Below are 16,348 nucleotides of genomic sequence, written 5' to 3' on the forward strand. Positions count from 1 at the left end.
TGTTATACTATGTCAACTACCACACTCAAGTGCCGCTGACTACATTAGCTAAACTGTTTCAGTGGAGACAACGAGAAGGAACCTTAGCACAAGGCTAAAAGGTTGCCATCTTGATATAACTAACATGGGATCTTGCTCTTTAATATTTTCATGTTACAGGAAACCTTACCTCTCACTGTTGAAGAAAAACCACTCTTACTCACTCGTAAAGAATACTCTGTTTCTGGCAGCTCACAGGTAACACCACCAGTCTCTTTTTCTTCTGTGCCAAAGTCTGATACCAGGATGTCATACTGATCTGTATCAAAGTCCAACTCAGACTTTCCATCTTTATTTCTGGGTAAAAGAGACAAGTACCAATCTAACAAAAACTGGCTCCAAAGGACAAAAATGCACTAGGAACCCAAGAGAAAAGAAACAATATGAGCCAAAATTCAGATATCTATTTCTTTCCCTGACTACCAGTGCAAAGAAACTACAAACTATTTGGTTTGAAGATCACACAATATTTACAGATACTTTCAGACTAAATAAATCTACTATGTTTCATAGAGGTGGTGATGCCAAGTACAGAAGGAAAGAAAAAAAAAAGAGGGAAGGTGAAAATGTCTGTTCTGTGATCTGATAAATCAAATGAATGTCAGCTATACTCAAAGCAGGATCTTAAAATAGATTCCAACTTTCTAGCTATTGTTGGATAGGTCATTCAACATCATTTTCCCCAACTGAATAAATAGATGAATCAAAACCTACTTCTTCTAACTTCAACAATAGTATAAAGACTAATGAGATACCAAGATTTCCTCAGATCTAATCCTATTTCTTAGAAGAAAAAAAAAAGGTTTCTATAGAAACAGCATATATTCGTTAGTCCTCTAGAATATCATTTATGGAATTATCATTTAAATATAATAGAACTTATATTCCTTTCAATGGACCTTTCTTCTTCTCATAATCTTTTTGGGCCACTTAACTTTGGTCCATTCCAAGATCCTGAGCTACATCACTGACAAGTGCCAGGGAAAAAAGGCAAGACCCATCTTTGTTCCCGGAAAAAACTCAAAACAAATGATGAGTTATAGAGAAAACACATATATCAGAACAATAGTTCTCAAAATTTGTTCTGTGTAACAGTAGTCCCCTAAGATACTCTTAAATAAGAACTAAAGAAATAAAGAAAGGTTGTATAATCGAATTAAATTGAGAAACAATTCCTGGCTCTCAGAGCCACCTCAAGCTCTAGTGTTACCTCCCTCATACTTCAGGCTTCACAAGCTCAGAAACGCTGTGTTGAAAATGTAGCTCCTTCTTCAGGCCTGGACCAGAGCCACTATGGTATACTGGCTGTATAAAGCCCATGTCATTATAATAGTATATTGTGGATTTTCCAGGATAATCCTGATTCTTGCTATCCCATCCCCCTCTAACACACATACTCTAAGGAGGTTTCCTGTCTTCCTTGTCCCTCACCATTCACCATCCAAGAAAAAGAGGTCTGGAGAAACATTTTTTGAAATTGGGAAATACTGCATACTATATTGCTCTCTTAAACATTTTTAGTGCATAATGAAATAACATTAGTGTATTAAAGCCTCTGAGAAGTCCTGCAATAAAGCAACATGGTAAGCCTTGTTTAAGCCAGCTTTTCCCAAAGTTATTTGACCGTGGAATCCTTTATTCACACAACACCTAGTACCATATAACTGAGAAACAATGTACAAAAAAAACAGTCTGATTAATGTGTTTAAATCACTGGAATACCTTAGCAAAAATGATTCTTTACAATATAAATTATATTACTTGGGGTTTTCCCAGTAGGACACAGGGATGTCTAAATTACCAATGTGTAAAAAATTTTACTTTTTTTTCTTTTTAATTGAAAGTACTCTCTCTATATATAAACCAGCATGGTTTTTATATAAGTTTTACCCAGCTAAGACATGAGGCGAAATACTTGACCTAAGGAGAAAAAGAAGAATGAATATATCGGATACTCTATTCTACTAAACATAAGAGTAATACCTCTATTTTATACTAAAGGTTTTTAGATTTTATAGTGGACATTGTTAAATGTATTTCATTTGACATGACAAGATTAAACAAATGACATATCCTAAGAGTATTTCTAGACTGTGTTATTAGCTCAAAGATTTTTTCTACTTCTAATCAAGCTACTCCGAAAGCACTAATACATGGGTCCTTATTTTTAAAGATCATGCTGTGCTTTGTTACCCTAATTTCTTTCTCATACTTTATTTTCATTGTCAAATAGGTAAAACAACTATAATTTATCTATCTCAAAATAGTGTCCATGAATATAAAATAGATATTTATAATGGATTCTGAAGATTTTAGAATAATGTTGAACTGTTTTGATTGTGGCAATACCCTCAGGATATGCATGTCTCCACCTTATCAAGCTTCACATTTTACCAATAAGAACTACCATCTCAAACAGAGCTGTGGTTCTAAGAAAGTTAAGGAAAGGTATGCAGTAAGATACAAATATGTATCAAAATTTATCTACTCTGCTTCTCTAGAGAGATTTATTAAAATGTGCTTTGGCACACTACCTGTGCTTATTAGAATCTATCACTCTTAGCATACTATACCTGCGGATGTTCCAAATGAGAACACGAGTGCCTTTTTTGCCTGGGATGGCATCAAACTGGGACAGCAGATCATTTTCACTGTTGAAAATTGAATAGTTCAAGATGGCTTCTAGGCTGGGCAAGGAATCCTCAGTAATAATCATTTTTTGTAAAACCAAGTGTAGTCAAAGAAAAATTAATATCTTAAGAGGGTGGATGCTATCAGGAAGATGTCTTTTGGGTTCCATGTTCAGACAAAATAGAGACATATAACATAAAGCATGTGCATTACTGCTACAGAAGGGGTAAAATGCAGAAAGGTTGTAGAGACAAACACCCAAATTACCCATGCAGAATATAGCTTCAAAGATACAATGTAAACAAAGAGTCCTATACCATCATGCATCGCTTATCGATAGGGTTACGTTCTGGGAAATGCATCGTTAGGCGATTTCATGGCTGTGCGAACATCCTAGAGTGTACTTACACAAACCTAGATGGTGTAGCCTACTACACACCTAGGCTATATTGTACTAATCTTATGGGACCATGGTCGTATATGTGGTCTGTCGTTGACCAAAACATCGTTATGCAGCTCATGACGGTATCTAAGAAATAGATCAAAGGCTGAATTTTTAGATTCTTTGGAAGCAATGAATTCAATTTGACTGCTATACTGCTTGGGTCAAGACAAGCTGGTGTCGAACAGAAACAATAGCTTGTCCAGATATAGGGAAATGAGCTATTCTGCTATCAGATAAGCTGATGAATAGTATGTTTCCAGGAGTACGATGCAAATATAGCTACCCCTAGGGGAACAAAAAAAGATATGCCCTGGGGAACTTTACCATGGGAGTGGTGGTGGGGGAGAGATATACTAGATAGGTTGAATTGCATAACAATGAAAATTTCAATGTAACAAAAACATTTCTATGCTTCTGTCAATTGCCCACTTGTTTTAAAAATATTTAATAGGGTGAAATTCCAGTTAAATTTAAGACAGTTGAGTACCTCTTTAAATATGAAAACTTTTGATAGCTGGATTTGACCTGAAGAAAGAGTTTCTATCAAAAGAGTCAGATTAGACTAATTTTTAACCAACATTCTCCATTTCCAGAAAGGATATTGTTTTGCTGGTTGAACGGAACAATTGGTACAATAACTGCCTGGGCCTGGACACATTCCAGATAGGTCTGTGATAGCAGTCCAACAGTGAGAGTACCCCCATTCTTGGTGAAGACAAGAGCGTCCTTTCCTAGCCGCATGGAGCCTGACTTGAAACCATTACCAAAGACCCCGATGGGACACTGGCTCTTCTTTATTACTTTATCTGTAAAGCCAAAGCTGTAATTACACAAGAAAAAAGAAATCAGAAAAAAAAAGAAATCAGAAAGGTAAAAAGCATCCTAAGATAGGTGACAGGCAGAATGTTTGGCTTACAAATGAAGAACGCTTGTAAAAAGTCCTTCTTTTTTTCTTCCTTTTGGTATTTCTGGGCAAAACTGTTAAATTAAAAACATAGGAAATTACCATGGGGTAACAGGACTGATTTTCCTATGTGGTGTGTGTGTACATAAACACTTCCACTACATTAGAGTCACACTTCATAAACGTAAAAGTGGCCCCTTTTCACTGACTAACAGAGATAGCTGGAGCAGGCTAAGGGTAGCTGCCTTTCTTGTATAGATAAAATGGCTGATTGCTAATAGTAAAGTGAGGGTAAGGTGAAAAGTGTGGTTATCTCAGAGTATACCCTAACAAGGAAACTAAAGTGCCAGATAGTGGCACTGGTCAGAGGTACTGGAGTAGGCATCCTCTAACCTGGTTATATCATCCTCTAGAAATCTAAAAGTCAGAGGTCATATATCTTGACAATATCAACTCTCCACCCAAAGGATAATCCATCCAATTCTTACCCTCTGCTCCATCTGCTGGGACAGTTCACTGGAATGTGGCCAAGGGATAAAAATAGGTAGTTCTGCCTCTGAATATCAGCAAACAGCTGCAGCAAAAAGTCTCCCTTGTTCTATTAGGGGCCTTTCACTGAGTCACCTCAACAATCTCTGCAGCCCCTTATGATCAGCTTAATCTGGGAGCCAGATCTTTTCCCTTTCTTATATCCTCCATTCGAACACACAACAAAATAACAGAACCAAAAAAATAAAATACATGAAATCTAGAAAATGATGATTATCTTCCTCATATATATATCTTCCCTAACCACAAATAAAACTAATTTTAAAGATTGTTTCTCTTCAGATTGACTAAGTTTATAATGTTGTACACTACTATTCATTCAAAAAATATTTACTAAGTACCTACTATGTGCCAGGCATTCTTCCAAGCACTGGAGACACAACTGTTAATAAAAGAGACAAGATTCTTGCCCTCGTGGTTTACAGTCTAAGGAAGGATTTTGTATATTACAGATTAGATGCTTCTCCAACATCAATAAAATAGCCACTCTATATGCCATAGCTGAGCAACTTGGCCTTGGCTCTTACCGTTTTGAGCAGGATTGAAGTGCCTGGTTTCCACTTTCTGAAGGCCATGGTTTGTGTTTACTACCTAAGAAAGGGGACCACCTTTTAATTTTCTATTTCAAAGTGTTATACAATAACACCATTGTGTCCTTCTAGAGTAGACACTTTACAGGAGCTTTGTGTATCCTACAAATAAATCTAGCCACAGAAAAAGGCAATTTCTAGGGCAGAAGTTCTTTTGAAAATACCAAAAGAGCATTGAGTTTCTGCTGTCTATGGGGCCTTAGTATTCCAGGAAATAAACTTACAGAAGTTGGTAAGATTCAGGCATTCCTATTGCTCTTGTGGAAGAATGGGCTAGAAAAGGTGGGGTCATTATGAGGATTAAATTGTATACTGTACGCACAATATATTATAAATTATAAAGCAGTATCCAAACTTCAATTTTAAACTAACTCTAGAAGTCACTCTGAGAACTGTCACGCGCTGACCTCTACTTCTATTTCAGATCTAATGTCATATCTAAAACTCAGGGCTCTTCATAAACAGTAATCTTACCTACCACGTGAAATGAATTTGCATGGTTATTTGGACTTAAACCTTCTCTAATGCCACAAAAGCTTCAATTAGGTGGTCGAGGGAAAGTGGTAAAAATAGGGAGACTATATTACTCCCTTAATTTCCTAGCCATTCCTGCTGCTTCTGCTGTCTGTCATCTTTTTCCCTTTGTAAGTATTGTATTACTTAGTCTGGGGAGACCAAATGACTATATATGGCTGAGAAAATAAGTCATAGGGCAAGGCCAGAACCAGAAACGGAAAAGGGTAAGAATAATAAGAAAAGAGAAGCTGGAAGCTCTGGAGGTTGTCGTTGTTAAGTTCCACTTAACTCTTCCTATGTGTTCTTTTATTCCACTTACATTCCCATATTAGGTATTCTATTTAACTAAAAATGGCAGAATGAATGCCAGATACCAATCAAACAACTACCTAAAATAAAAGCCCTCACAATAAATAATAGAATTGTAGAAATGAATTTTATATAGCTTGATACAGCTCACTAATTTTATACTTATTTTCCAGTGTTCACACACCAAAGAGGCTTGGAGACCAGCTCTTTAAGTAGAATCCAGGAAGATAGCACATTGCTCCCGAGTTCCTTAAAATGTCAAGATTCTAGAATCTAGAGAGGTAAATTTATTTATTTATTTTTATTTATTTATTTTTTGGTGAGGAAGATTGGTCCTGAGCTAACATTTGTTGCCAATCTTCCTCTTTTTTGCTGAGGAAGATTGGCCGTGAGCTAACATCTGAGCCCATCTTCCTCTATTTTGTATGTGGGATATCACCACAGCATGGATTGATGAGTGGTGCGCAGGTCCATGCCCGGGATTCGAACCTGCAAACCCTGGGCCGCTGAAGCAGGGCATGCGAACTTAACCACTATCCACTGGGCTGGCCCTAGAGAGGTAAATTTAAATTGAGACTCTGACCAATGACACAAACCTTAGCAAATCTATGGACACACAAGGGCAGGCACTACTGTTTCCTAGATATATTGCCGACGTAATATGTAATATAAAAGAATAAAAGACTGCTAAGCACACTGTTAGTCTCTGGCTGTTGTTTTAGAAGAATAGACCTCTAGGAAATGCACTTCTGAGCAGACGTAGCAAATTACCTTCAATCCATGGATCTGTGGCTGCTTTTAATCCTTGACCTTTGAAAGAAGTTTTCCACCTTGCTGAGAAAGACAGCTGAACATATAGACTAGCTGATTCACACAATATCCCCAGAAGCTAAAGAGAATTAATTGTGGACCTTAAATGAATTTAATGATAGGCTTTTCCTTTTTAATTTGATTTTCATGGGATTCTGTATTTATGGGAGAAACTGTTGCTGGAGTTACATAACTATTTTATTAGCCTGAAAATAGGAAGAGTAGCATAAAGAGTTGGAAAATGTGGACAGGATTATTACAAATGTTATAGGTCAAATAGAATTTCTGTAGGCATAATAATTTTACATAATTACCTCTACTATTTTTTCCAAATATGAAAGTAATATGCCCCAAAACCAGAAAAATTAATATACTTAATAATAATTTCCAAAGCTACGTCTAAAGTTAAATTATTTATAAAGAAATTGTGGTACGTGGAATCCTTGGCTAGAAGTTAGGATTGGACTAAATGATCTTTTTTAATAAACGGACCTTCTAGCTAATTCAAGTTTGTTTTAAGATATGATCACAAAATCCAGTTACATATACTATACATTAATCCAGGAATCATCAAAAAGTTCTCCAAAATTAATTTTTAAGTATGACAAACAACTGCCCAGCTCAAATTAGTGGGAAACATATTTGGCATGATAATACCAAAAAATGCTACGGCTAAAGAAGTTTCTGCCTGTTTTGCTCTGTTTTGTTCCTTGGGGAGGGAACAAAATTTTGAATGGATGATATTCATCCTTCATATTTCAATTCAAATGTCATTTCTTCAGGGTAGCCTTTTTGGATTCCCTAGACTAGGTTAGATCCTCCATTAAGTGCTCTCATAGAAACTATCCTCTTCCTTCATAGCACTTACCACTAGGTGGGATAGTCTATTAAGTTGTATTACTAGTCAATTCTTTTCTGTCTTTCTCACTAAACTGTCAGCCCCTTGAGAGCAAGGATTATGCCTATCTGGTTCACCACTTTATCTCCAGTGACCTTCACATAAGTGCTCAATAAAAATTTGTTGAATAAATCTGGAGTGTAAATTGTTGCAATTATTTTGAAACCATCCTCCTCCTGCCTTGTAACTATAAGCAACAACTTTCACAGATGTAGTTCCACAGACAAAATGGAAGGCAGTAAGATTTGCTGGGCCCACTATTTGACATGCATGTCACTGGGATAAGGTGTGGTGGGAAGGAGTCATTAAGAGGATAAGTGATTTTAGAAAAAAAAAAACTAGTATATCCAGCATTAGACATATAAATATTTGGGTTCCATTCCATCTAAAATTGTATTTTTCTTAATATAAAATATTAACTTTAGGAGATGAAAGTGAGGCTCTAAGTTAAAAAATAGGGCCAATTCCATACCTTCACCAACATACTGGCCACATTCTTTCTCACTTCTAAAGGCTTCTAATTATGAGGGTCTGAAACACAAGGTACACAGACCGCTGAAGGGTAAAACATAACCAAATTTATAATTGGTTATGCCCAAATTTCATTTCTTTTCTTTGATGGATAAAAGGGATTTCCCTACAAATAGGGTTATAGAATTAGAATACCTTCAAAGAGAACAACAACCAAATGAATGTTATCCATTTTATAGTTCGGAGCCCTTTCCCTCCTCCACAGCACCTCTTCATTGTTACTCATACTTCACACACTAGTTCAGGAAGCCACATGAAGAGTAATCAACCTCATCTGCTAAAAAAGGAAGAAGGAAGGAAGGAGTTGAGGAAACACTCATCTTTCACTGAGTGATAATGTGAAGATAATAAAGTACAAACTTACATTCTCAACTACAAACCTTTTAAAGTAATTAAATGAGCCAAGAGTGGCAAGAGAAATCTACATCACCAGCTTCAGCAGTAGAAAAGAGAATTTCCTAACTTTGCAATTCTACTGTAAAATCTTCAGAGATTATGTGTATGAATGCCTTCTATTTAACTTTCATGGGGTTTGACTATACCCAGGCACATTTGTGGTTCTAATGCACAAATCATCCAAACTCCAATACTTCTGTTCAAGAATGAGTTTAGGTTAAGACAAACTGGAGAAGGTCTCACACCAGTGAAGGCCTCCAGGTCTTTCCACTTGCTGTTCTCTTTGCCTGAACTCTCATCTCTTGCCCCCGCTAATTCTTTACCTCATTAAATTCTACTACTCATCCTTACATCTCAGCTTAAATATCACTTCATCCAAGAGGCTTTTCCTGACCTCCTGGATCAGACTACCTTACTCTGCTGACTTAGCCCACTGCATCCTATGCTTTCTTATCATTATACTGATCATTTTCTATTATGATTACTGCTAAATTATCTGAATTGCCAGCTAGACTGTAAGTTCTGTGAGGGCAAGAACAGTGTCTACTTCATAACCAGTGCCCTGGCACATAACAGATGCTCAATAAATATTTGTTGAATGACTAAAAGGAAAGTAAAATATTAAAGAAAATTATCAAGCCTTAAATAGAGTTGCTGAACTCAAGACAAGAGAAAAAGAACGAAGACATTTTTACCTGAGCATTCGGTGTAGTTTATGAGGTGTCATCCCACATCCATCATCAGTAAAGGTCAAACAAGATTTATTTTTGACCTCCTCAACATCTATAAAGACCGTCCTGGCGGATACATCTGGATCTACAGCATTATCTGCAAAAGGTAGAAATCTGTGATATTAGATCTCTTTTTCTAATATTCTATTAAAATCTCTAGTTCAGTGCCCCTAAGACATAAAAACTGTCCTTTATTCCCTTCATGTGGCTGTGTCAGAAGGTGAGCCGGGATCATTAATTGTAGTGCACTTACTAGGTTTTAGGTAACAATAGATATGGTGGCAGATAGGGTTATGAAGCTGATTTCTAGTTTTCATAGAATGACTGATCTGCAATCTGCTTTTCTCCGTTCAAACTTCAGGGTCAAACTTCTGGGAAAAATAACTCCTCCTATATACAAAGCATTTTGCTCCATTTTTGTATTATTACTTCGTGTTTTTTAGCCACTTTACTGCTCATGAACACATACAGTAAAGGGTAGCTACTGAGAAGAGTTGAATCTGCAATTTTGGTACAAATAGATGCACATTACACACATTACGGTTTATTTGTGAAAATTTTATTATCTATTTTTTTCCATGACCTCCTCTGTCAAAGAACATAGATATTACCACCATCCCTGTTTATAGCCTAAGAGCCACTGAAAGAGTTAGAGGTTAAAATCAAAACATTTAATTGCCTGCCTAGATCCCAGTGATGGCAACAAGCATGCTTAGAGAGAAGTGATTCTGCTTAGGTACTCTGTAATAGTCTTAAAGGTGAGGCTGTCCAACCCTCATTAAATGTAGAACATAGAATTAAAGTAGAAAAAAAATGTATAGAAAGTTTCACAATTCCTCTTGAGTTAGATCTTCATAATGGGTTAATTATTTAAGACTCCAAAGACATCAAATATAGCCATAGTCTAATGTATGGGCCATGCCCACAACCCCAAGGGTGCCACTGTCCAGTGGCCACATCTTTTTGCCACAGGTGCCAGTTTACCTGTCAGTCACTGACACGTGGTGCAAAAGTCTCATCAGGGCTCACTGGCCCGCGTGGGAGGGCAGTTTGTGCAATCTGTTGGATAGGTTCCTTAAGCACTCCTGTCTCTACTAGCTCTTTAATCAAGACAGAGATGGTCCCTTCCACCCCCTTCCTTTTCCCTGACATCCTATACTGCCTTACAGATACCACACGGCCGGGTTGAGAGATCCAGGTGGGGTCCTGGGTTGCATACTTGTCTCACTACCACTGTTCAAATTGTGGCACTTCTCCACTGGGAGCATCCCTCACAAGCAAGAGAAGTACAGGCATATCTCGTTTTATTGCGCTTTGCTTTATTGCACTTTGTAGATATTGTGTGGAAGGCAAGACCCTCCACCAGCAAAAAGATCACAACTCGCTGTAGGCTCAGATGATGGTTAGCATTTTTTAGCAATAAAGTATATTTTAATTAAGGTATGTACACTGTCTTTTAGACACAATGCTATTACACATTTGACAGACTACCGTATAGTATAAACTTAACTTTTATATGCACTGGGAAACCAAAAAATTCATGTGACTTGCTTTATTGTGAACATCCACTTTATTGCAGTGGTCTGGAACTGAACCCACAATATCTCTGGATTACAAATATTCAAAATATAAATTTTTACAATACAATTAACAGTGTCAGTTACAATCACCTGGATGCATGGAATGTCCATCAAATAAAACAAGACACAGATTAATTTCAAGGGCCACAATGGTGTTGCCAGAGCCATTGATAAAACTATTACTGATGTAACCTGAAAAAGTCTTAACAGCAGTAAGGCATCACCTACAGCCCCAGAAATGGGTTAAGAGGTCTGATGCAGTCAATCTTTAAGGGCCAGGTGGAGCCAAAGCCCTGTGTCATGCAGCAAATCAAGTGAGCCAACTTTTGGCAGAAATTATAAGTTTGACACGCAATAATGGCTTTATCAGAAATACAGAGCTTTACTTTGTGTAAGAGGCAGCAGTTTTTTTCTTTAACTGACAGAAGGATTCACATTGTGAAGCTGCCTACGTTGTTTGAAGAAACTACTTGGCAAGCAGGCCCTGAATTGCTTTGCGACCTATCAGTCACTCCTGCTGGCAGAAAGCCAGGGTCATTGAGATTGATACTTTTAACTTGTCAACGAACAGAACATCATTTCTACTTTGAAAATTTTGGACACAGAGGAATTTTTTCTAACACTTTATGAACATTTACAATTCAAACACATCACACATATCAATTCCAATTCCACATTTATACAACAATGCATCCAATGAATCAGCTCGCAGGCCTCTCACAAAATCACTTTTACTCTTTTCCTCTTTACTGCAAATTTTGCCCAAACTTTACTAGGTAGATTTCGATAGGAACACACCAAAGAGTTTTAATACAGGCACTTCAGGAGTTACAAAGTAGCTGCCAGGAGCAGCTAGACATTTTATGTTCCCGGCTGGAAGCGGTGGAGTACAGGGTGGGAGCGGGCACAGAAGAGGCCAGGGTCAGCAGGAGCAGCAGGGAACGAGAGATCAGCCAGTAGGCAGTAAGTACAGCTTTGCACTTACTTTCAGTTTTAAGTAGCCTTTCACTTAGCCTCAACAAATGAAATTATAATAACACAGTCGGCTTCAACAAATGAACTTATAAGGCACTAATCTGGTAGCTGGTTTCAATTCTACCTCTTGCTGTCTAACCTTCCCAAAATTTATCAACACGCAGCATATGCTATTAGATCCCAGGGAATCTATCTTCTCCCATGGCCCAGCCTACCCAGCCTATGAGCAGGTAGGACAGTGAGAGAACCCCTACTCCTTACCCTTGCCCACTTAGGCAAGAGCTGCACTACCAGATCCTGGGGTATCTTTATCTCCTAACCGGGCCCTTACAATCTCATGTGCTACCAGATCCCAAGGAGTCTTATCTCTCCTAACCTGGCCCATGCTATCCCTAGTGGGAGGACCCTATTTCTATACATTCCCTCACCCACCACTTAGGCAAGAGCATGGGAAACCATATCACATGGAACCTATCTTATTCCCTAACCTGGTGTACCCAACCCCTGGTCTTCTAAAAAAGCACTATAACAGAAGCCTCATACCTCATCAGCACCTGGGAGGCAATGAGAAACTGTCCCATGACAGCCTGCCCGAAGAGACAGGATGGCAAGTGGGAGATGGCTTTGAGGTAGTGCCTCACAAGCCTCCCCTCCTCCCCTATTCCGGGAGGATGGCCTATGTGGATTCCTGCAAGGTTACTGGGGCCAAGCTGCTGCCCTACAGATATTCTGCAAGTATTTAAAAGTATTCTTGTCTGAAGTTAAGGTCATTATCTTCTGACACAACCCTATTGTTCTTCCTCTACTCCCTATATATATACACAAACACATAACGTCAGCGTTCAAATGACCACAAGTTTGAAATTTGAAAGTTGTTTTTTATCCCTCCCTCTCTCTTACTCTACACATCCTTAGGCTCTCTCACATCTTGCTATTTCTATTCCCACTGTCAATTTCTTAGTTGACAGGGTTTATTCCCTCTCATCTGGATTACTGTGATAACCTCCTAATTACTCTTTCAAAGCCACTTCTCCCTCTTCTCCAGGCCATCTTACACACTGCTGCAAGATTAACTTTCCCGAAGCACAGCTCTGACCATGACATTCCCCTGCTCAGAAAACTTCCGACTAAAAGGCCAAATACCCAAGCCTCCAAGTCACATCCTGGTCCCAGTCCACCTTTCTAACCTCATTCCCTACTTGGTACTTAGAGTACCAAAATAAAAAAGATCTGTGTTTGAGTCCTGGACCTGCCACTTACTAGACACGTAACCTTGGAAAAGTCAAGTGAATTCTCTGAGCCTGTGCATCCTTATCTGCAGGATGATGATGATGATAATTATGATGATAATAATAATAGGGCTGTTTACCTCAAAGGGCAAAGTTAAAAATGTATTTGTGAAAGCTCTTTGTAAACTCTCTAGAGACCTATAGAGTTGACTATTGTGTGAACTCCATGCTCTAATTAAACTCAATTACCGAGTATTCTTCATGCCTTTGTTCATGCAGTTGTTGCTTTTGCCTGGAATGCCCTCCCCTCCCTACACCCATATCCACATGTCCCAATCCTTCAAATCTAAGCTCAAATGTCACCTCCTCTACAAAGCCTTTCCTAACCCTCCTCTTCCTGGTTATCTGGAAGTCATCCCTCCTTTCTCTGAACTCCCACAGCACTCGGTGAGTATATCCTTGCTGATATATCACTTTCTATTTTGTTGTTACATAAAGCATAAACCTTTTGTACATACCTTCTCTTTTTTACGAGAAGGGTGAATCTGTGTTGTTCATTTTTGTACCTACCACGGTGGCCTTGCCCACAGTGAATGCTCAATAAATATTTATCGAATGAATGATTCACTACAAAATTAATGCATAAGTGAAGGAGAAAACTGTTGAAGGAAAACTTAAAATGAAAGCTTTGGATTACCAATTAACACTGTGCTCTCCTTTTTTCCTGTTATTAATATGACCACAAATAGTTGTGATTTGGTTTTAAAATCTGTGTGTTTGTATGTATGTGTGCAGGCACGTGTGTATATGTATATAATACACATACATACTTGCACTCATATGGAACATCTTAGGCAAGGGTTAGGTCCTTTAACTTAATGCTTAAGACAAAAATCATATATATTCAAAATTACAAATGGGACATTCTTTAAATCACCCATAAAGTTCAGTACACAGTACAGCAGAGGTACATATGGTTTTGCACAGTACCACTGTGAGAGAACAACACGTTTCTGTCTCCCATTTCCCACTAAGTAAATTGTTACTTTTCCCTCTCTTTTTTTCTTTTTTGTAAGTTACATACACACAGACCTCATTCCACTGTGCAGAGTTTCACTCAGGCATGGTGCAAAACCTTAAAGACATAGTCCCTGTTCTCTAGAATTCAAAACGTGTCCATGTCACTTTTTATCCTGCACCTTCTAATGTACAGTCATACATATTGCAAGCATGCTGTGCTATGGTCAAACTAATCATCCCAGTTCCCTGTCACCCTTCCAAATAACTTTCCCGACCATCTCCTCCTGCTGCCTACTGACTTCTTGCCCCAAACAACTCACACTGCATGGCCACAGCGCCTGCTTCAGTAGGGACTGAGGCCCATTTAGGGAGCTTTGAAAGTGTCTTCAAGATTTCGTTCTGTGCTACCTTGCCCCATAAATATCTCTCCCGTCTTCCGATTTTTGAAACATTTATAACGTGCTCTGTATGCTGCTGCATTTTGTCCAGGAAAGCTTTTCTTCTGTGCTTTCCACACAGTATTTAGCACACTACTGCAAAAGCTGGTGTACTTGGCTTCAAGGGATCAACTGAAAACGCTTTAAAAGCAAACATCGGTGGAGCGAGAGGTTAAGTGCTCAGTATTCATTCCAGCGGTGTGAGGGCGCTCGTGGACTACGGACCCAGCCCTCCGCAGTCGCAGGGAGCCAAATGCACTCGTGTCATCTCTTAAGAGATGTCCCATCATTCCCAGACTCTCTGGTCCCAAAAGTTAAAGAACTCCGTTTTCCAGACCTTTCTCCATGACCCTATCAGGTCCTCTACAATGCCCCTTTGCTAGCTTGGCGCCCTCCGTCGGTCGCCAGTCCCTGTGGAGCCCAGCTGCCTTGGGGCCCGGTATTTTTATGCATCTCCTTTTGATTATTAACTAAGCTATCCTAAAGTGCCCAGAACATCACGAGCCAGACAGAAACACCACATGGGAGTCCTAACTCTTCGGACACACCTTGTTTCCTCAGCTTTATTCGCAGAACTTCGTCCCTGGCCAAACAGCCGTCCCCCTCCTCCGCCTGCGGAGCCGGGGCCGCTCCCGACGCCCCCACCCCAGCCCCGGCCCTCCCCGCGCCGCTTCGCACATTCCTCTCGCGTCCGCGGCACCACGTTGGCACCACTGCCTCGGGCGATCGCGGCCAGGCCCGCCCTCGCCACTCACCTAGCAGCTCCGCGATGGCACTGAAGGGTCGCGTGTGGCTGCTGGAGTTGCTCTGTAGGTAGCGGGGGCTCATCTGGGGGCGAGAGAAGGTCCCGTCCCGCGTGAGGCCTCGGCCCGCCGGGCCCTCCCCGCACGCCCCCCGCAGCCCCGAGGCCCGCGCGCGCGCGCGCGTCCGCCCCCTCGGGCCCCCGACCTACCGTGCTCAGGCGGATCCCAAAGGCCTGCGGGCCGCCTCCCGGCCGGGCCAGCGCACTGCCCGGCGCGCCAGGGCCCGCGGGGGCCCCTCGGTACAGGAGCATTTTTTTGGCCGCCACGATACTCGTTTGCTGCCGCCGGACTCCTAGCCCGGCCGTCCCGGACTGGCCCTCACTCACTCCCACTCGCAGCTGGCGGCGCCGTCCGGGACCGGCCCTCCCTCGCTCCCACCCGCAGCTGGCGGGGGCGGGGCGCTCCAGCCACCTGTCCCGGGCGGGAGGGGTGAGGCCGGCAGAGCCGAGCGGCGGCCCCGCCCTGTCAGCACCTCTCCCGACCCACCGACTGCCAGGGCGGCCTCAGGGCCGTACAGAAATATGGCGACCTCCTGACAGCCGCTCCTTGATCCCCGCCCCTAATTAATTCTTGGCGTTTGCCATAGGCCAGGCGGCTGAGCGGGAAAGCGCGGGGGGGAAGGGGGCGGGTGCGTGGGAAGGGGCGGGAATGAGGCAAGAGGGAGGGAGTGTAGGGATTTCTGGAACAGAGTCCCACTTAGGCTGCATGACTAACGGGCAGGATAAGACAAGTCTTACAAGGTATAAAAACTACAGTTTTGCTATCTGCGAAGATAGCAGGCTCGCGTGATGGAAAAGCATTCTGTCTGCGCTGGCTCAAATGCCTCCAGAAGCACCCAGAACTTTCTAGAAGGTAATTGGCAAATCATCTTCAAAGCTTTGCAAGCGTGCAGGGAGGCTGTTTATAAAAGAAGAAATTGGAATGCACTTAAATACCCCAAAATAGGGGATTGGTT

General features: G+C 40.7%; 1 protein-coding gene across 3 annotated transcripts in view; it reads right to left on the minus strand.

Annotated features, from left to right (window-relative positions):
* Positions 1 to 15,833, minus strand: part of MORC4 (MORC family CW-type zinc finger 4) — a 42,608-nt gene extending 26,775 nt beyond the window's left edge. For 2 of the 3 annotated variants that reach the window (XM_058536452.1, XM_058536453.1), the window contains exons 1-6: positions 15,543 to 15,833; positions 15,346 to 15,418; positions 9,314 to 9,446; positions 3,718 to 3,935; positions 2,613 to 2,760; positions 204 to 336 (exon numbers count right to left, since the gene is read on the minus strand). In XM_058536452.1, the coding sequence (XP_058392435.1) occupies positions 204 to 336; positions 2,613 to 2,760; positions 3,718 to 3,935; positions 9,314 to 9,446; positions 15,346 to 15,418; positions 15,543 to 15,644 (807 nt within the window). In that variant the 5' untranslated portion in view covers positions 15,645 to 15,833. Of the gene's footprint in view, positions 1 to 203; positions 337 to 2,612; positions 2,792 to 3,717; positions 3,936 to 9,313; positions 9,447 to 15,345; positions 15,419 to 15,542 lie in introns of those variants that run through there. The other variant, XM_058536451.1, reaches the window with a different exon arrangement.
* Positions 15,834 to 16,348: the final 515 nt, after the last annotated feature.

This window comes from Diceros bicornis, chromosome X (genome assembly GCF_020826845.1).
Source record: "Diceros bicornis minor isolate mBicDic1 chromosome X, mDicBic1.mat.cur, whole genome shotgun sequence".
NCBI lineage: Eukaryota > Metazoa > Chordata > Mammalia > Perissodactyla > Rhinocerotidae > Diceros > Diceros bicornis.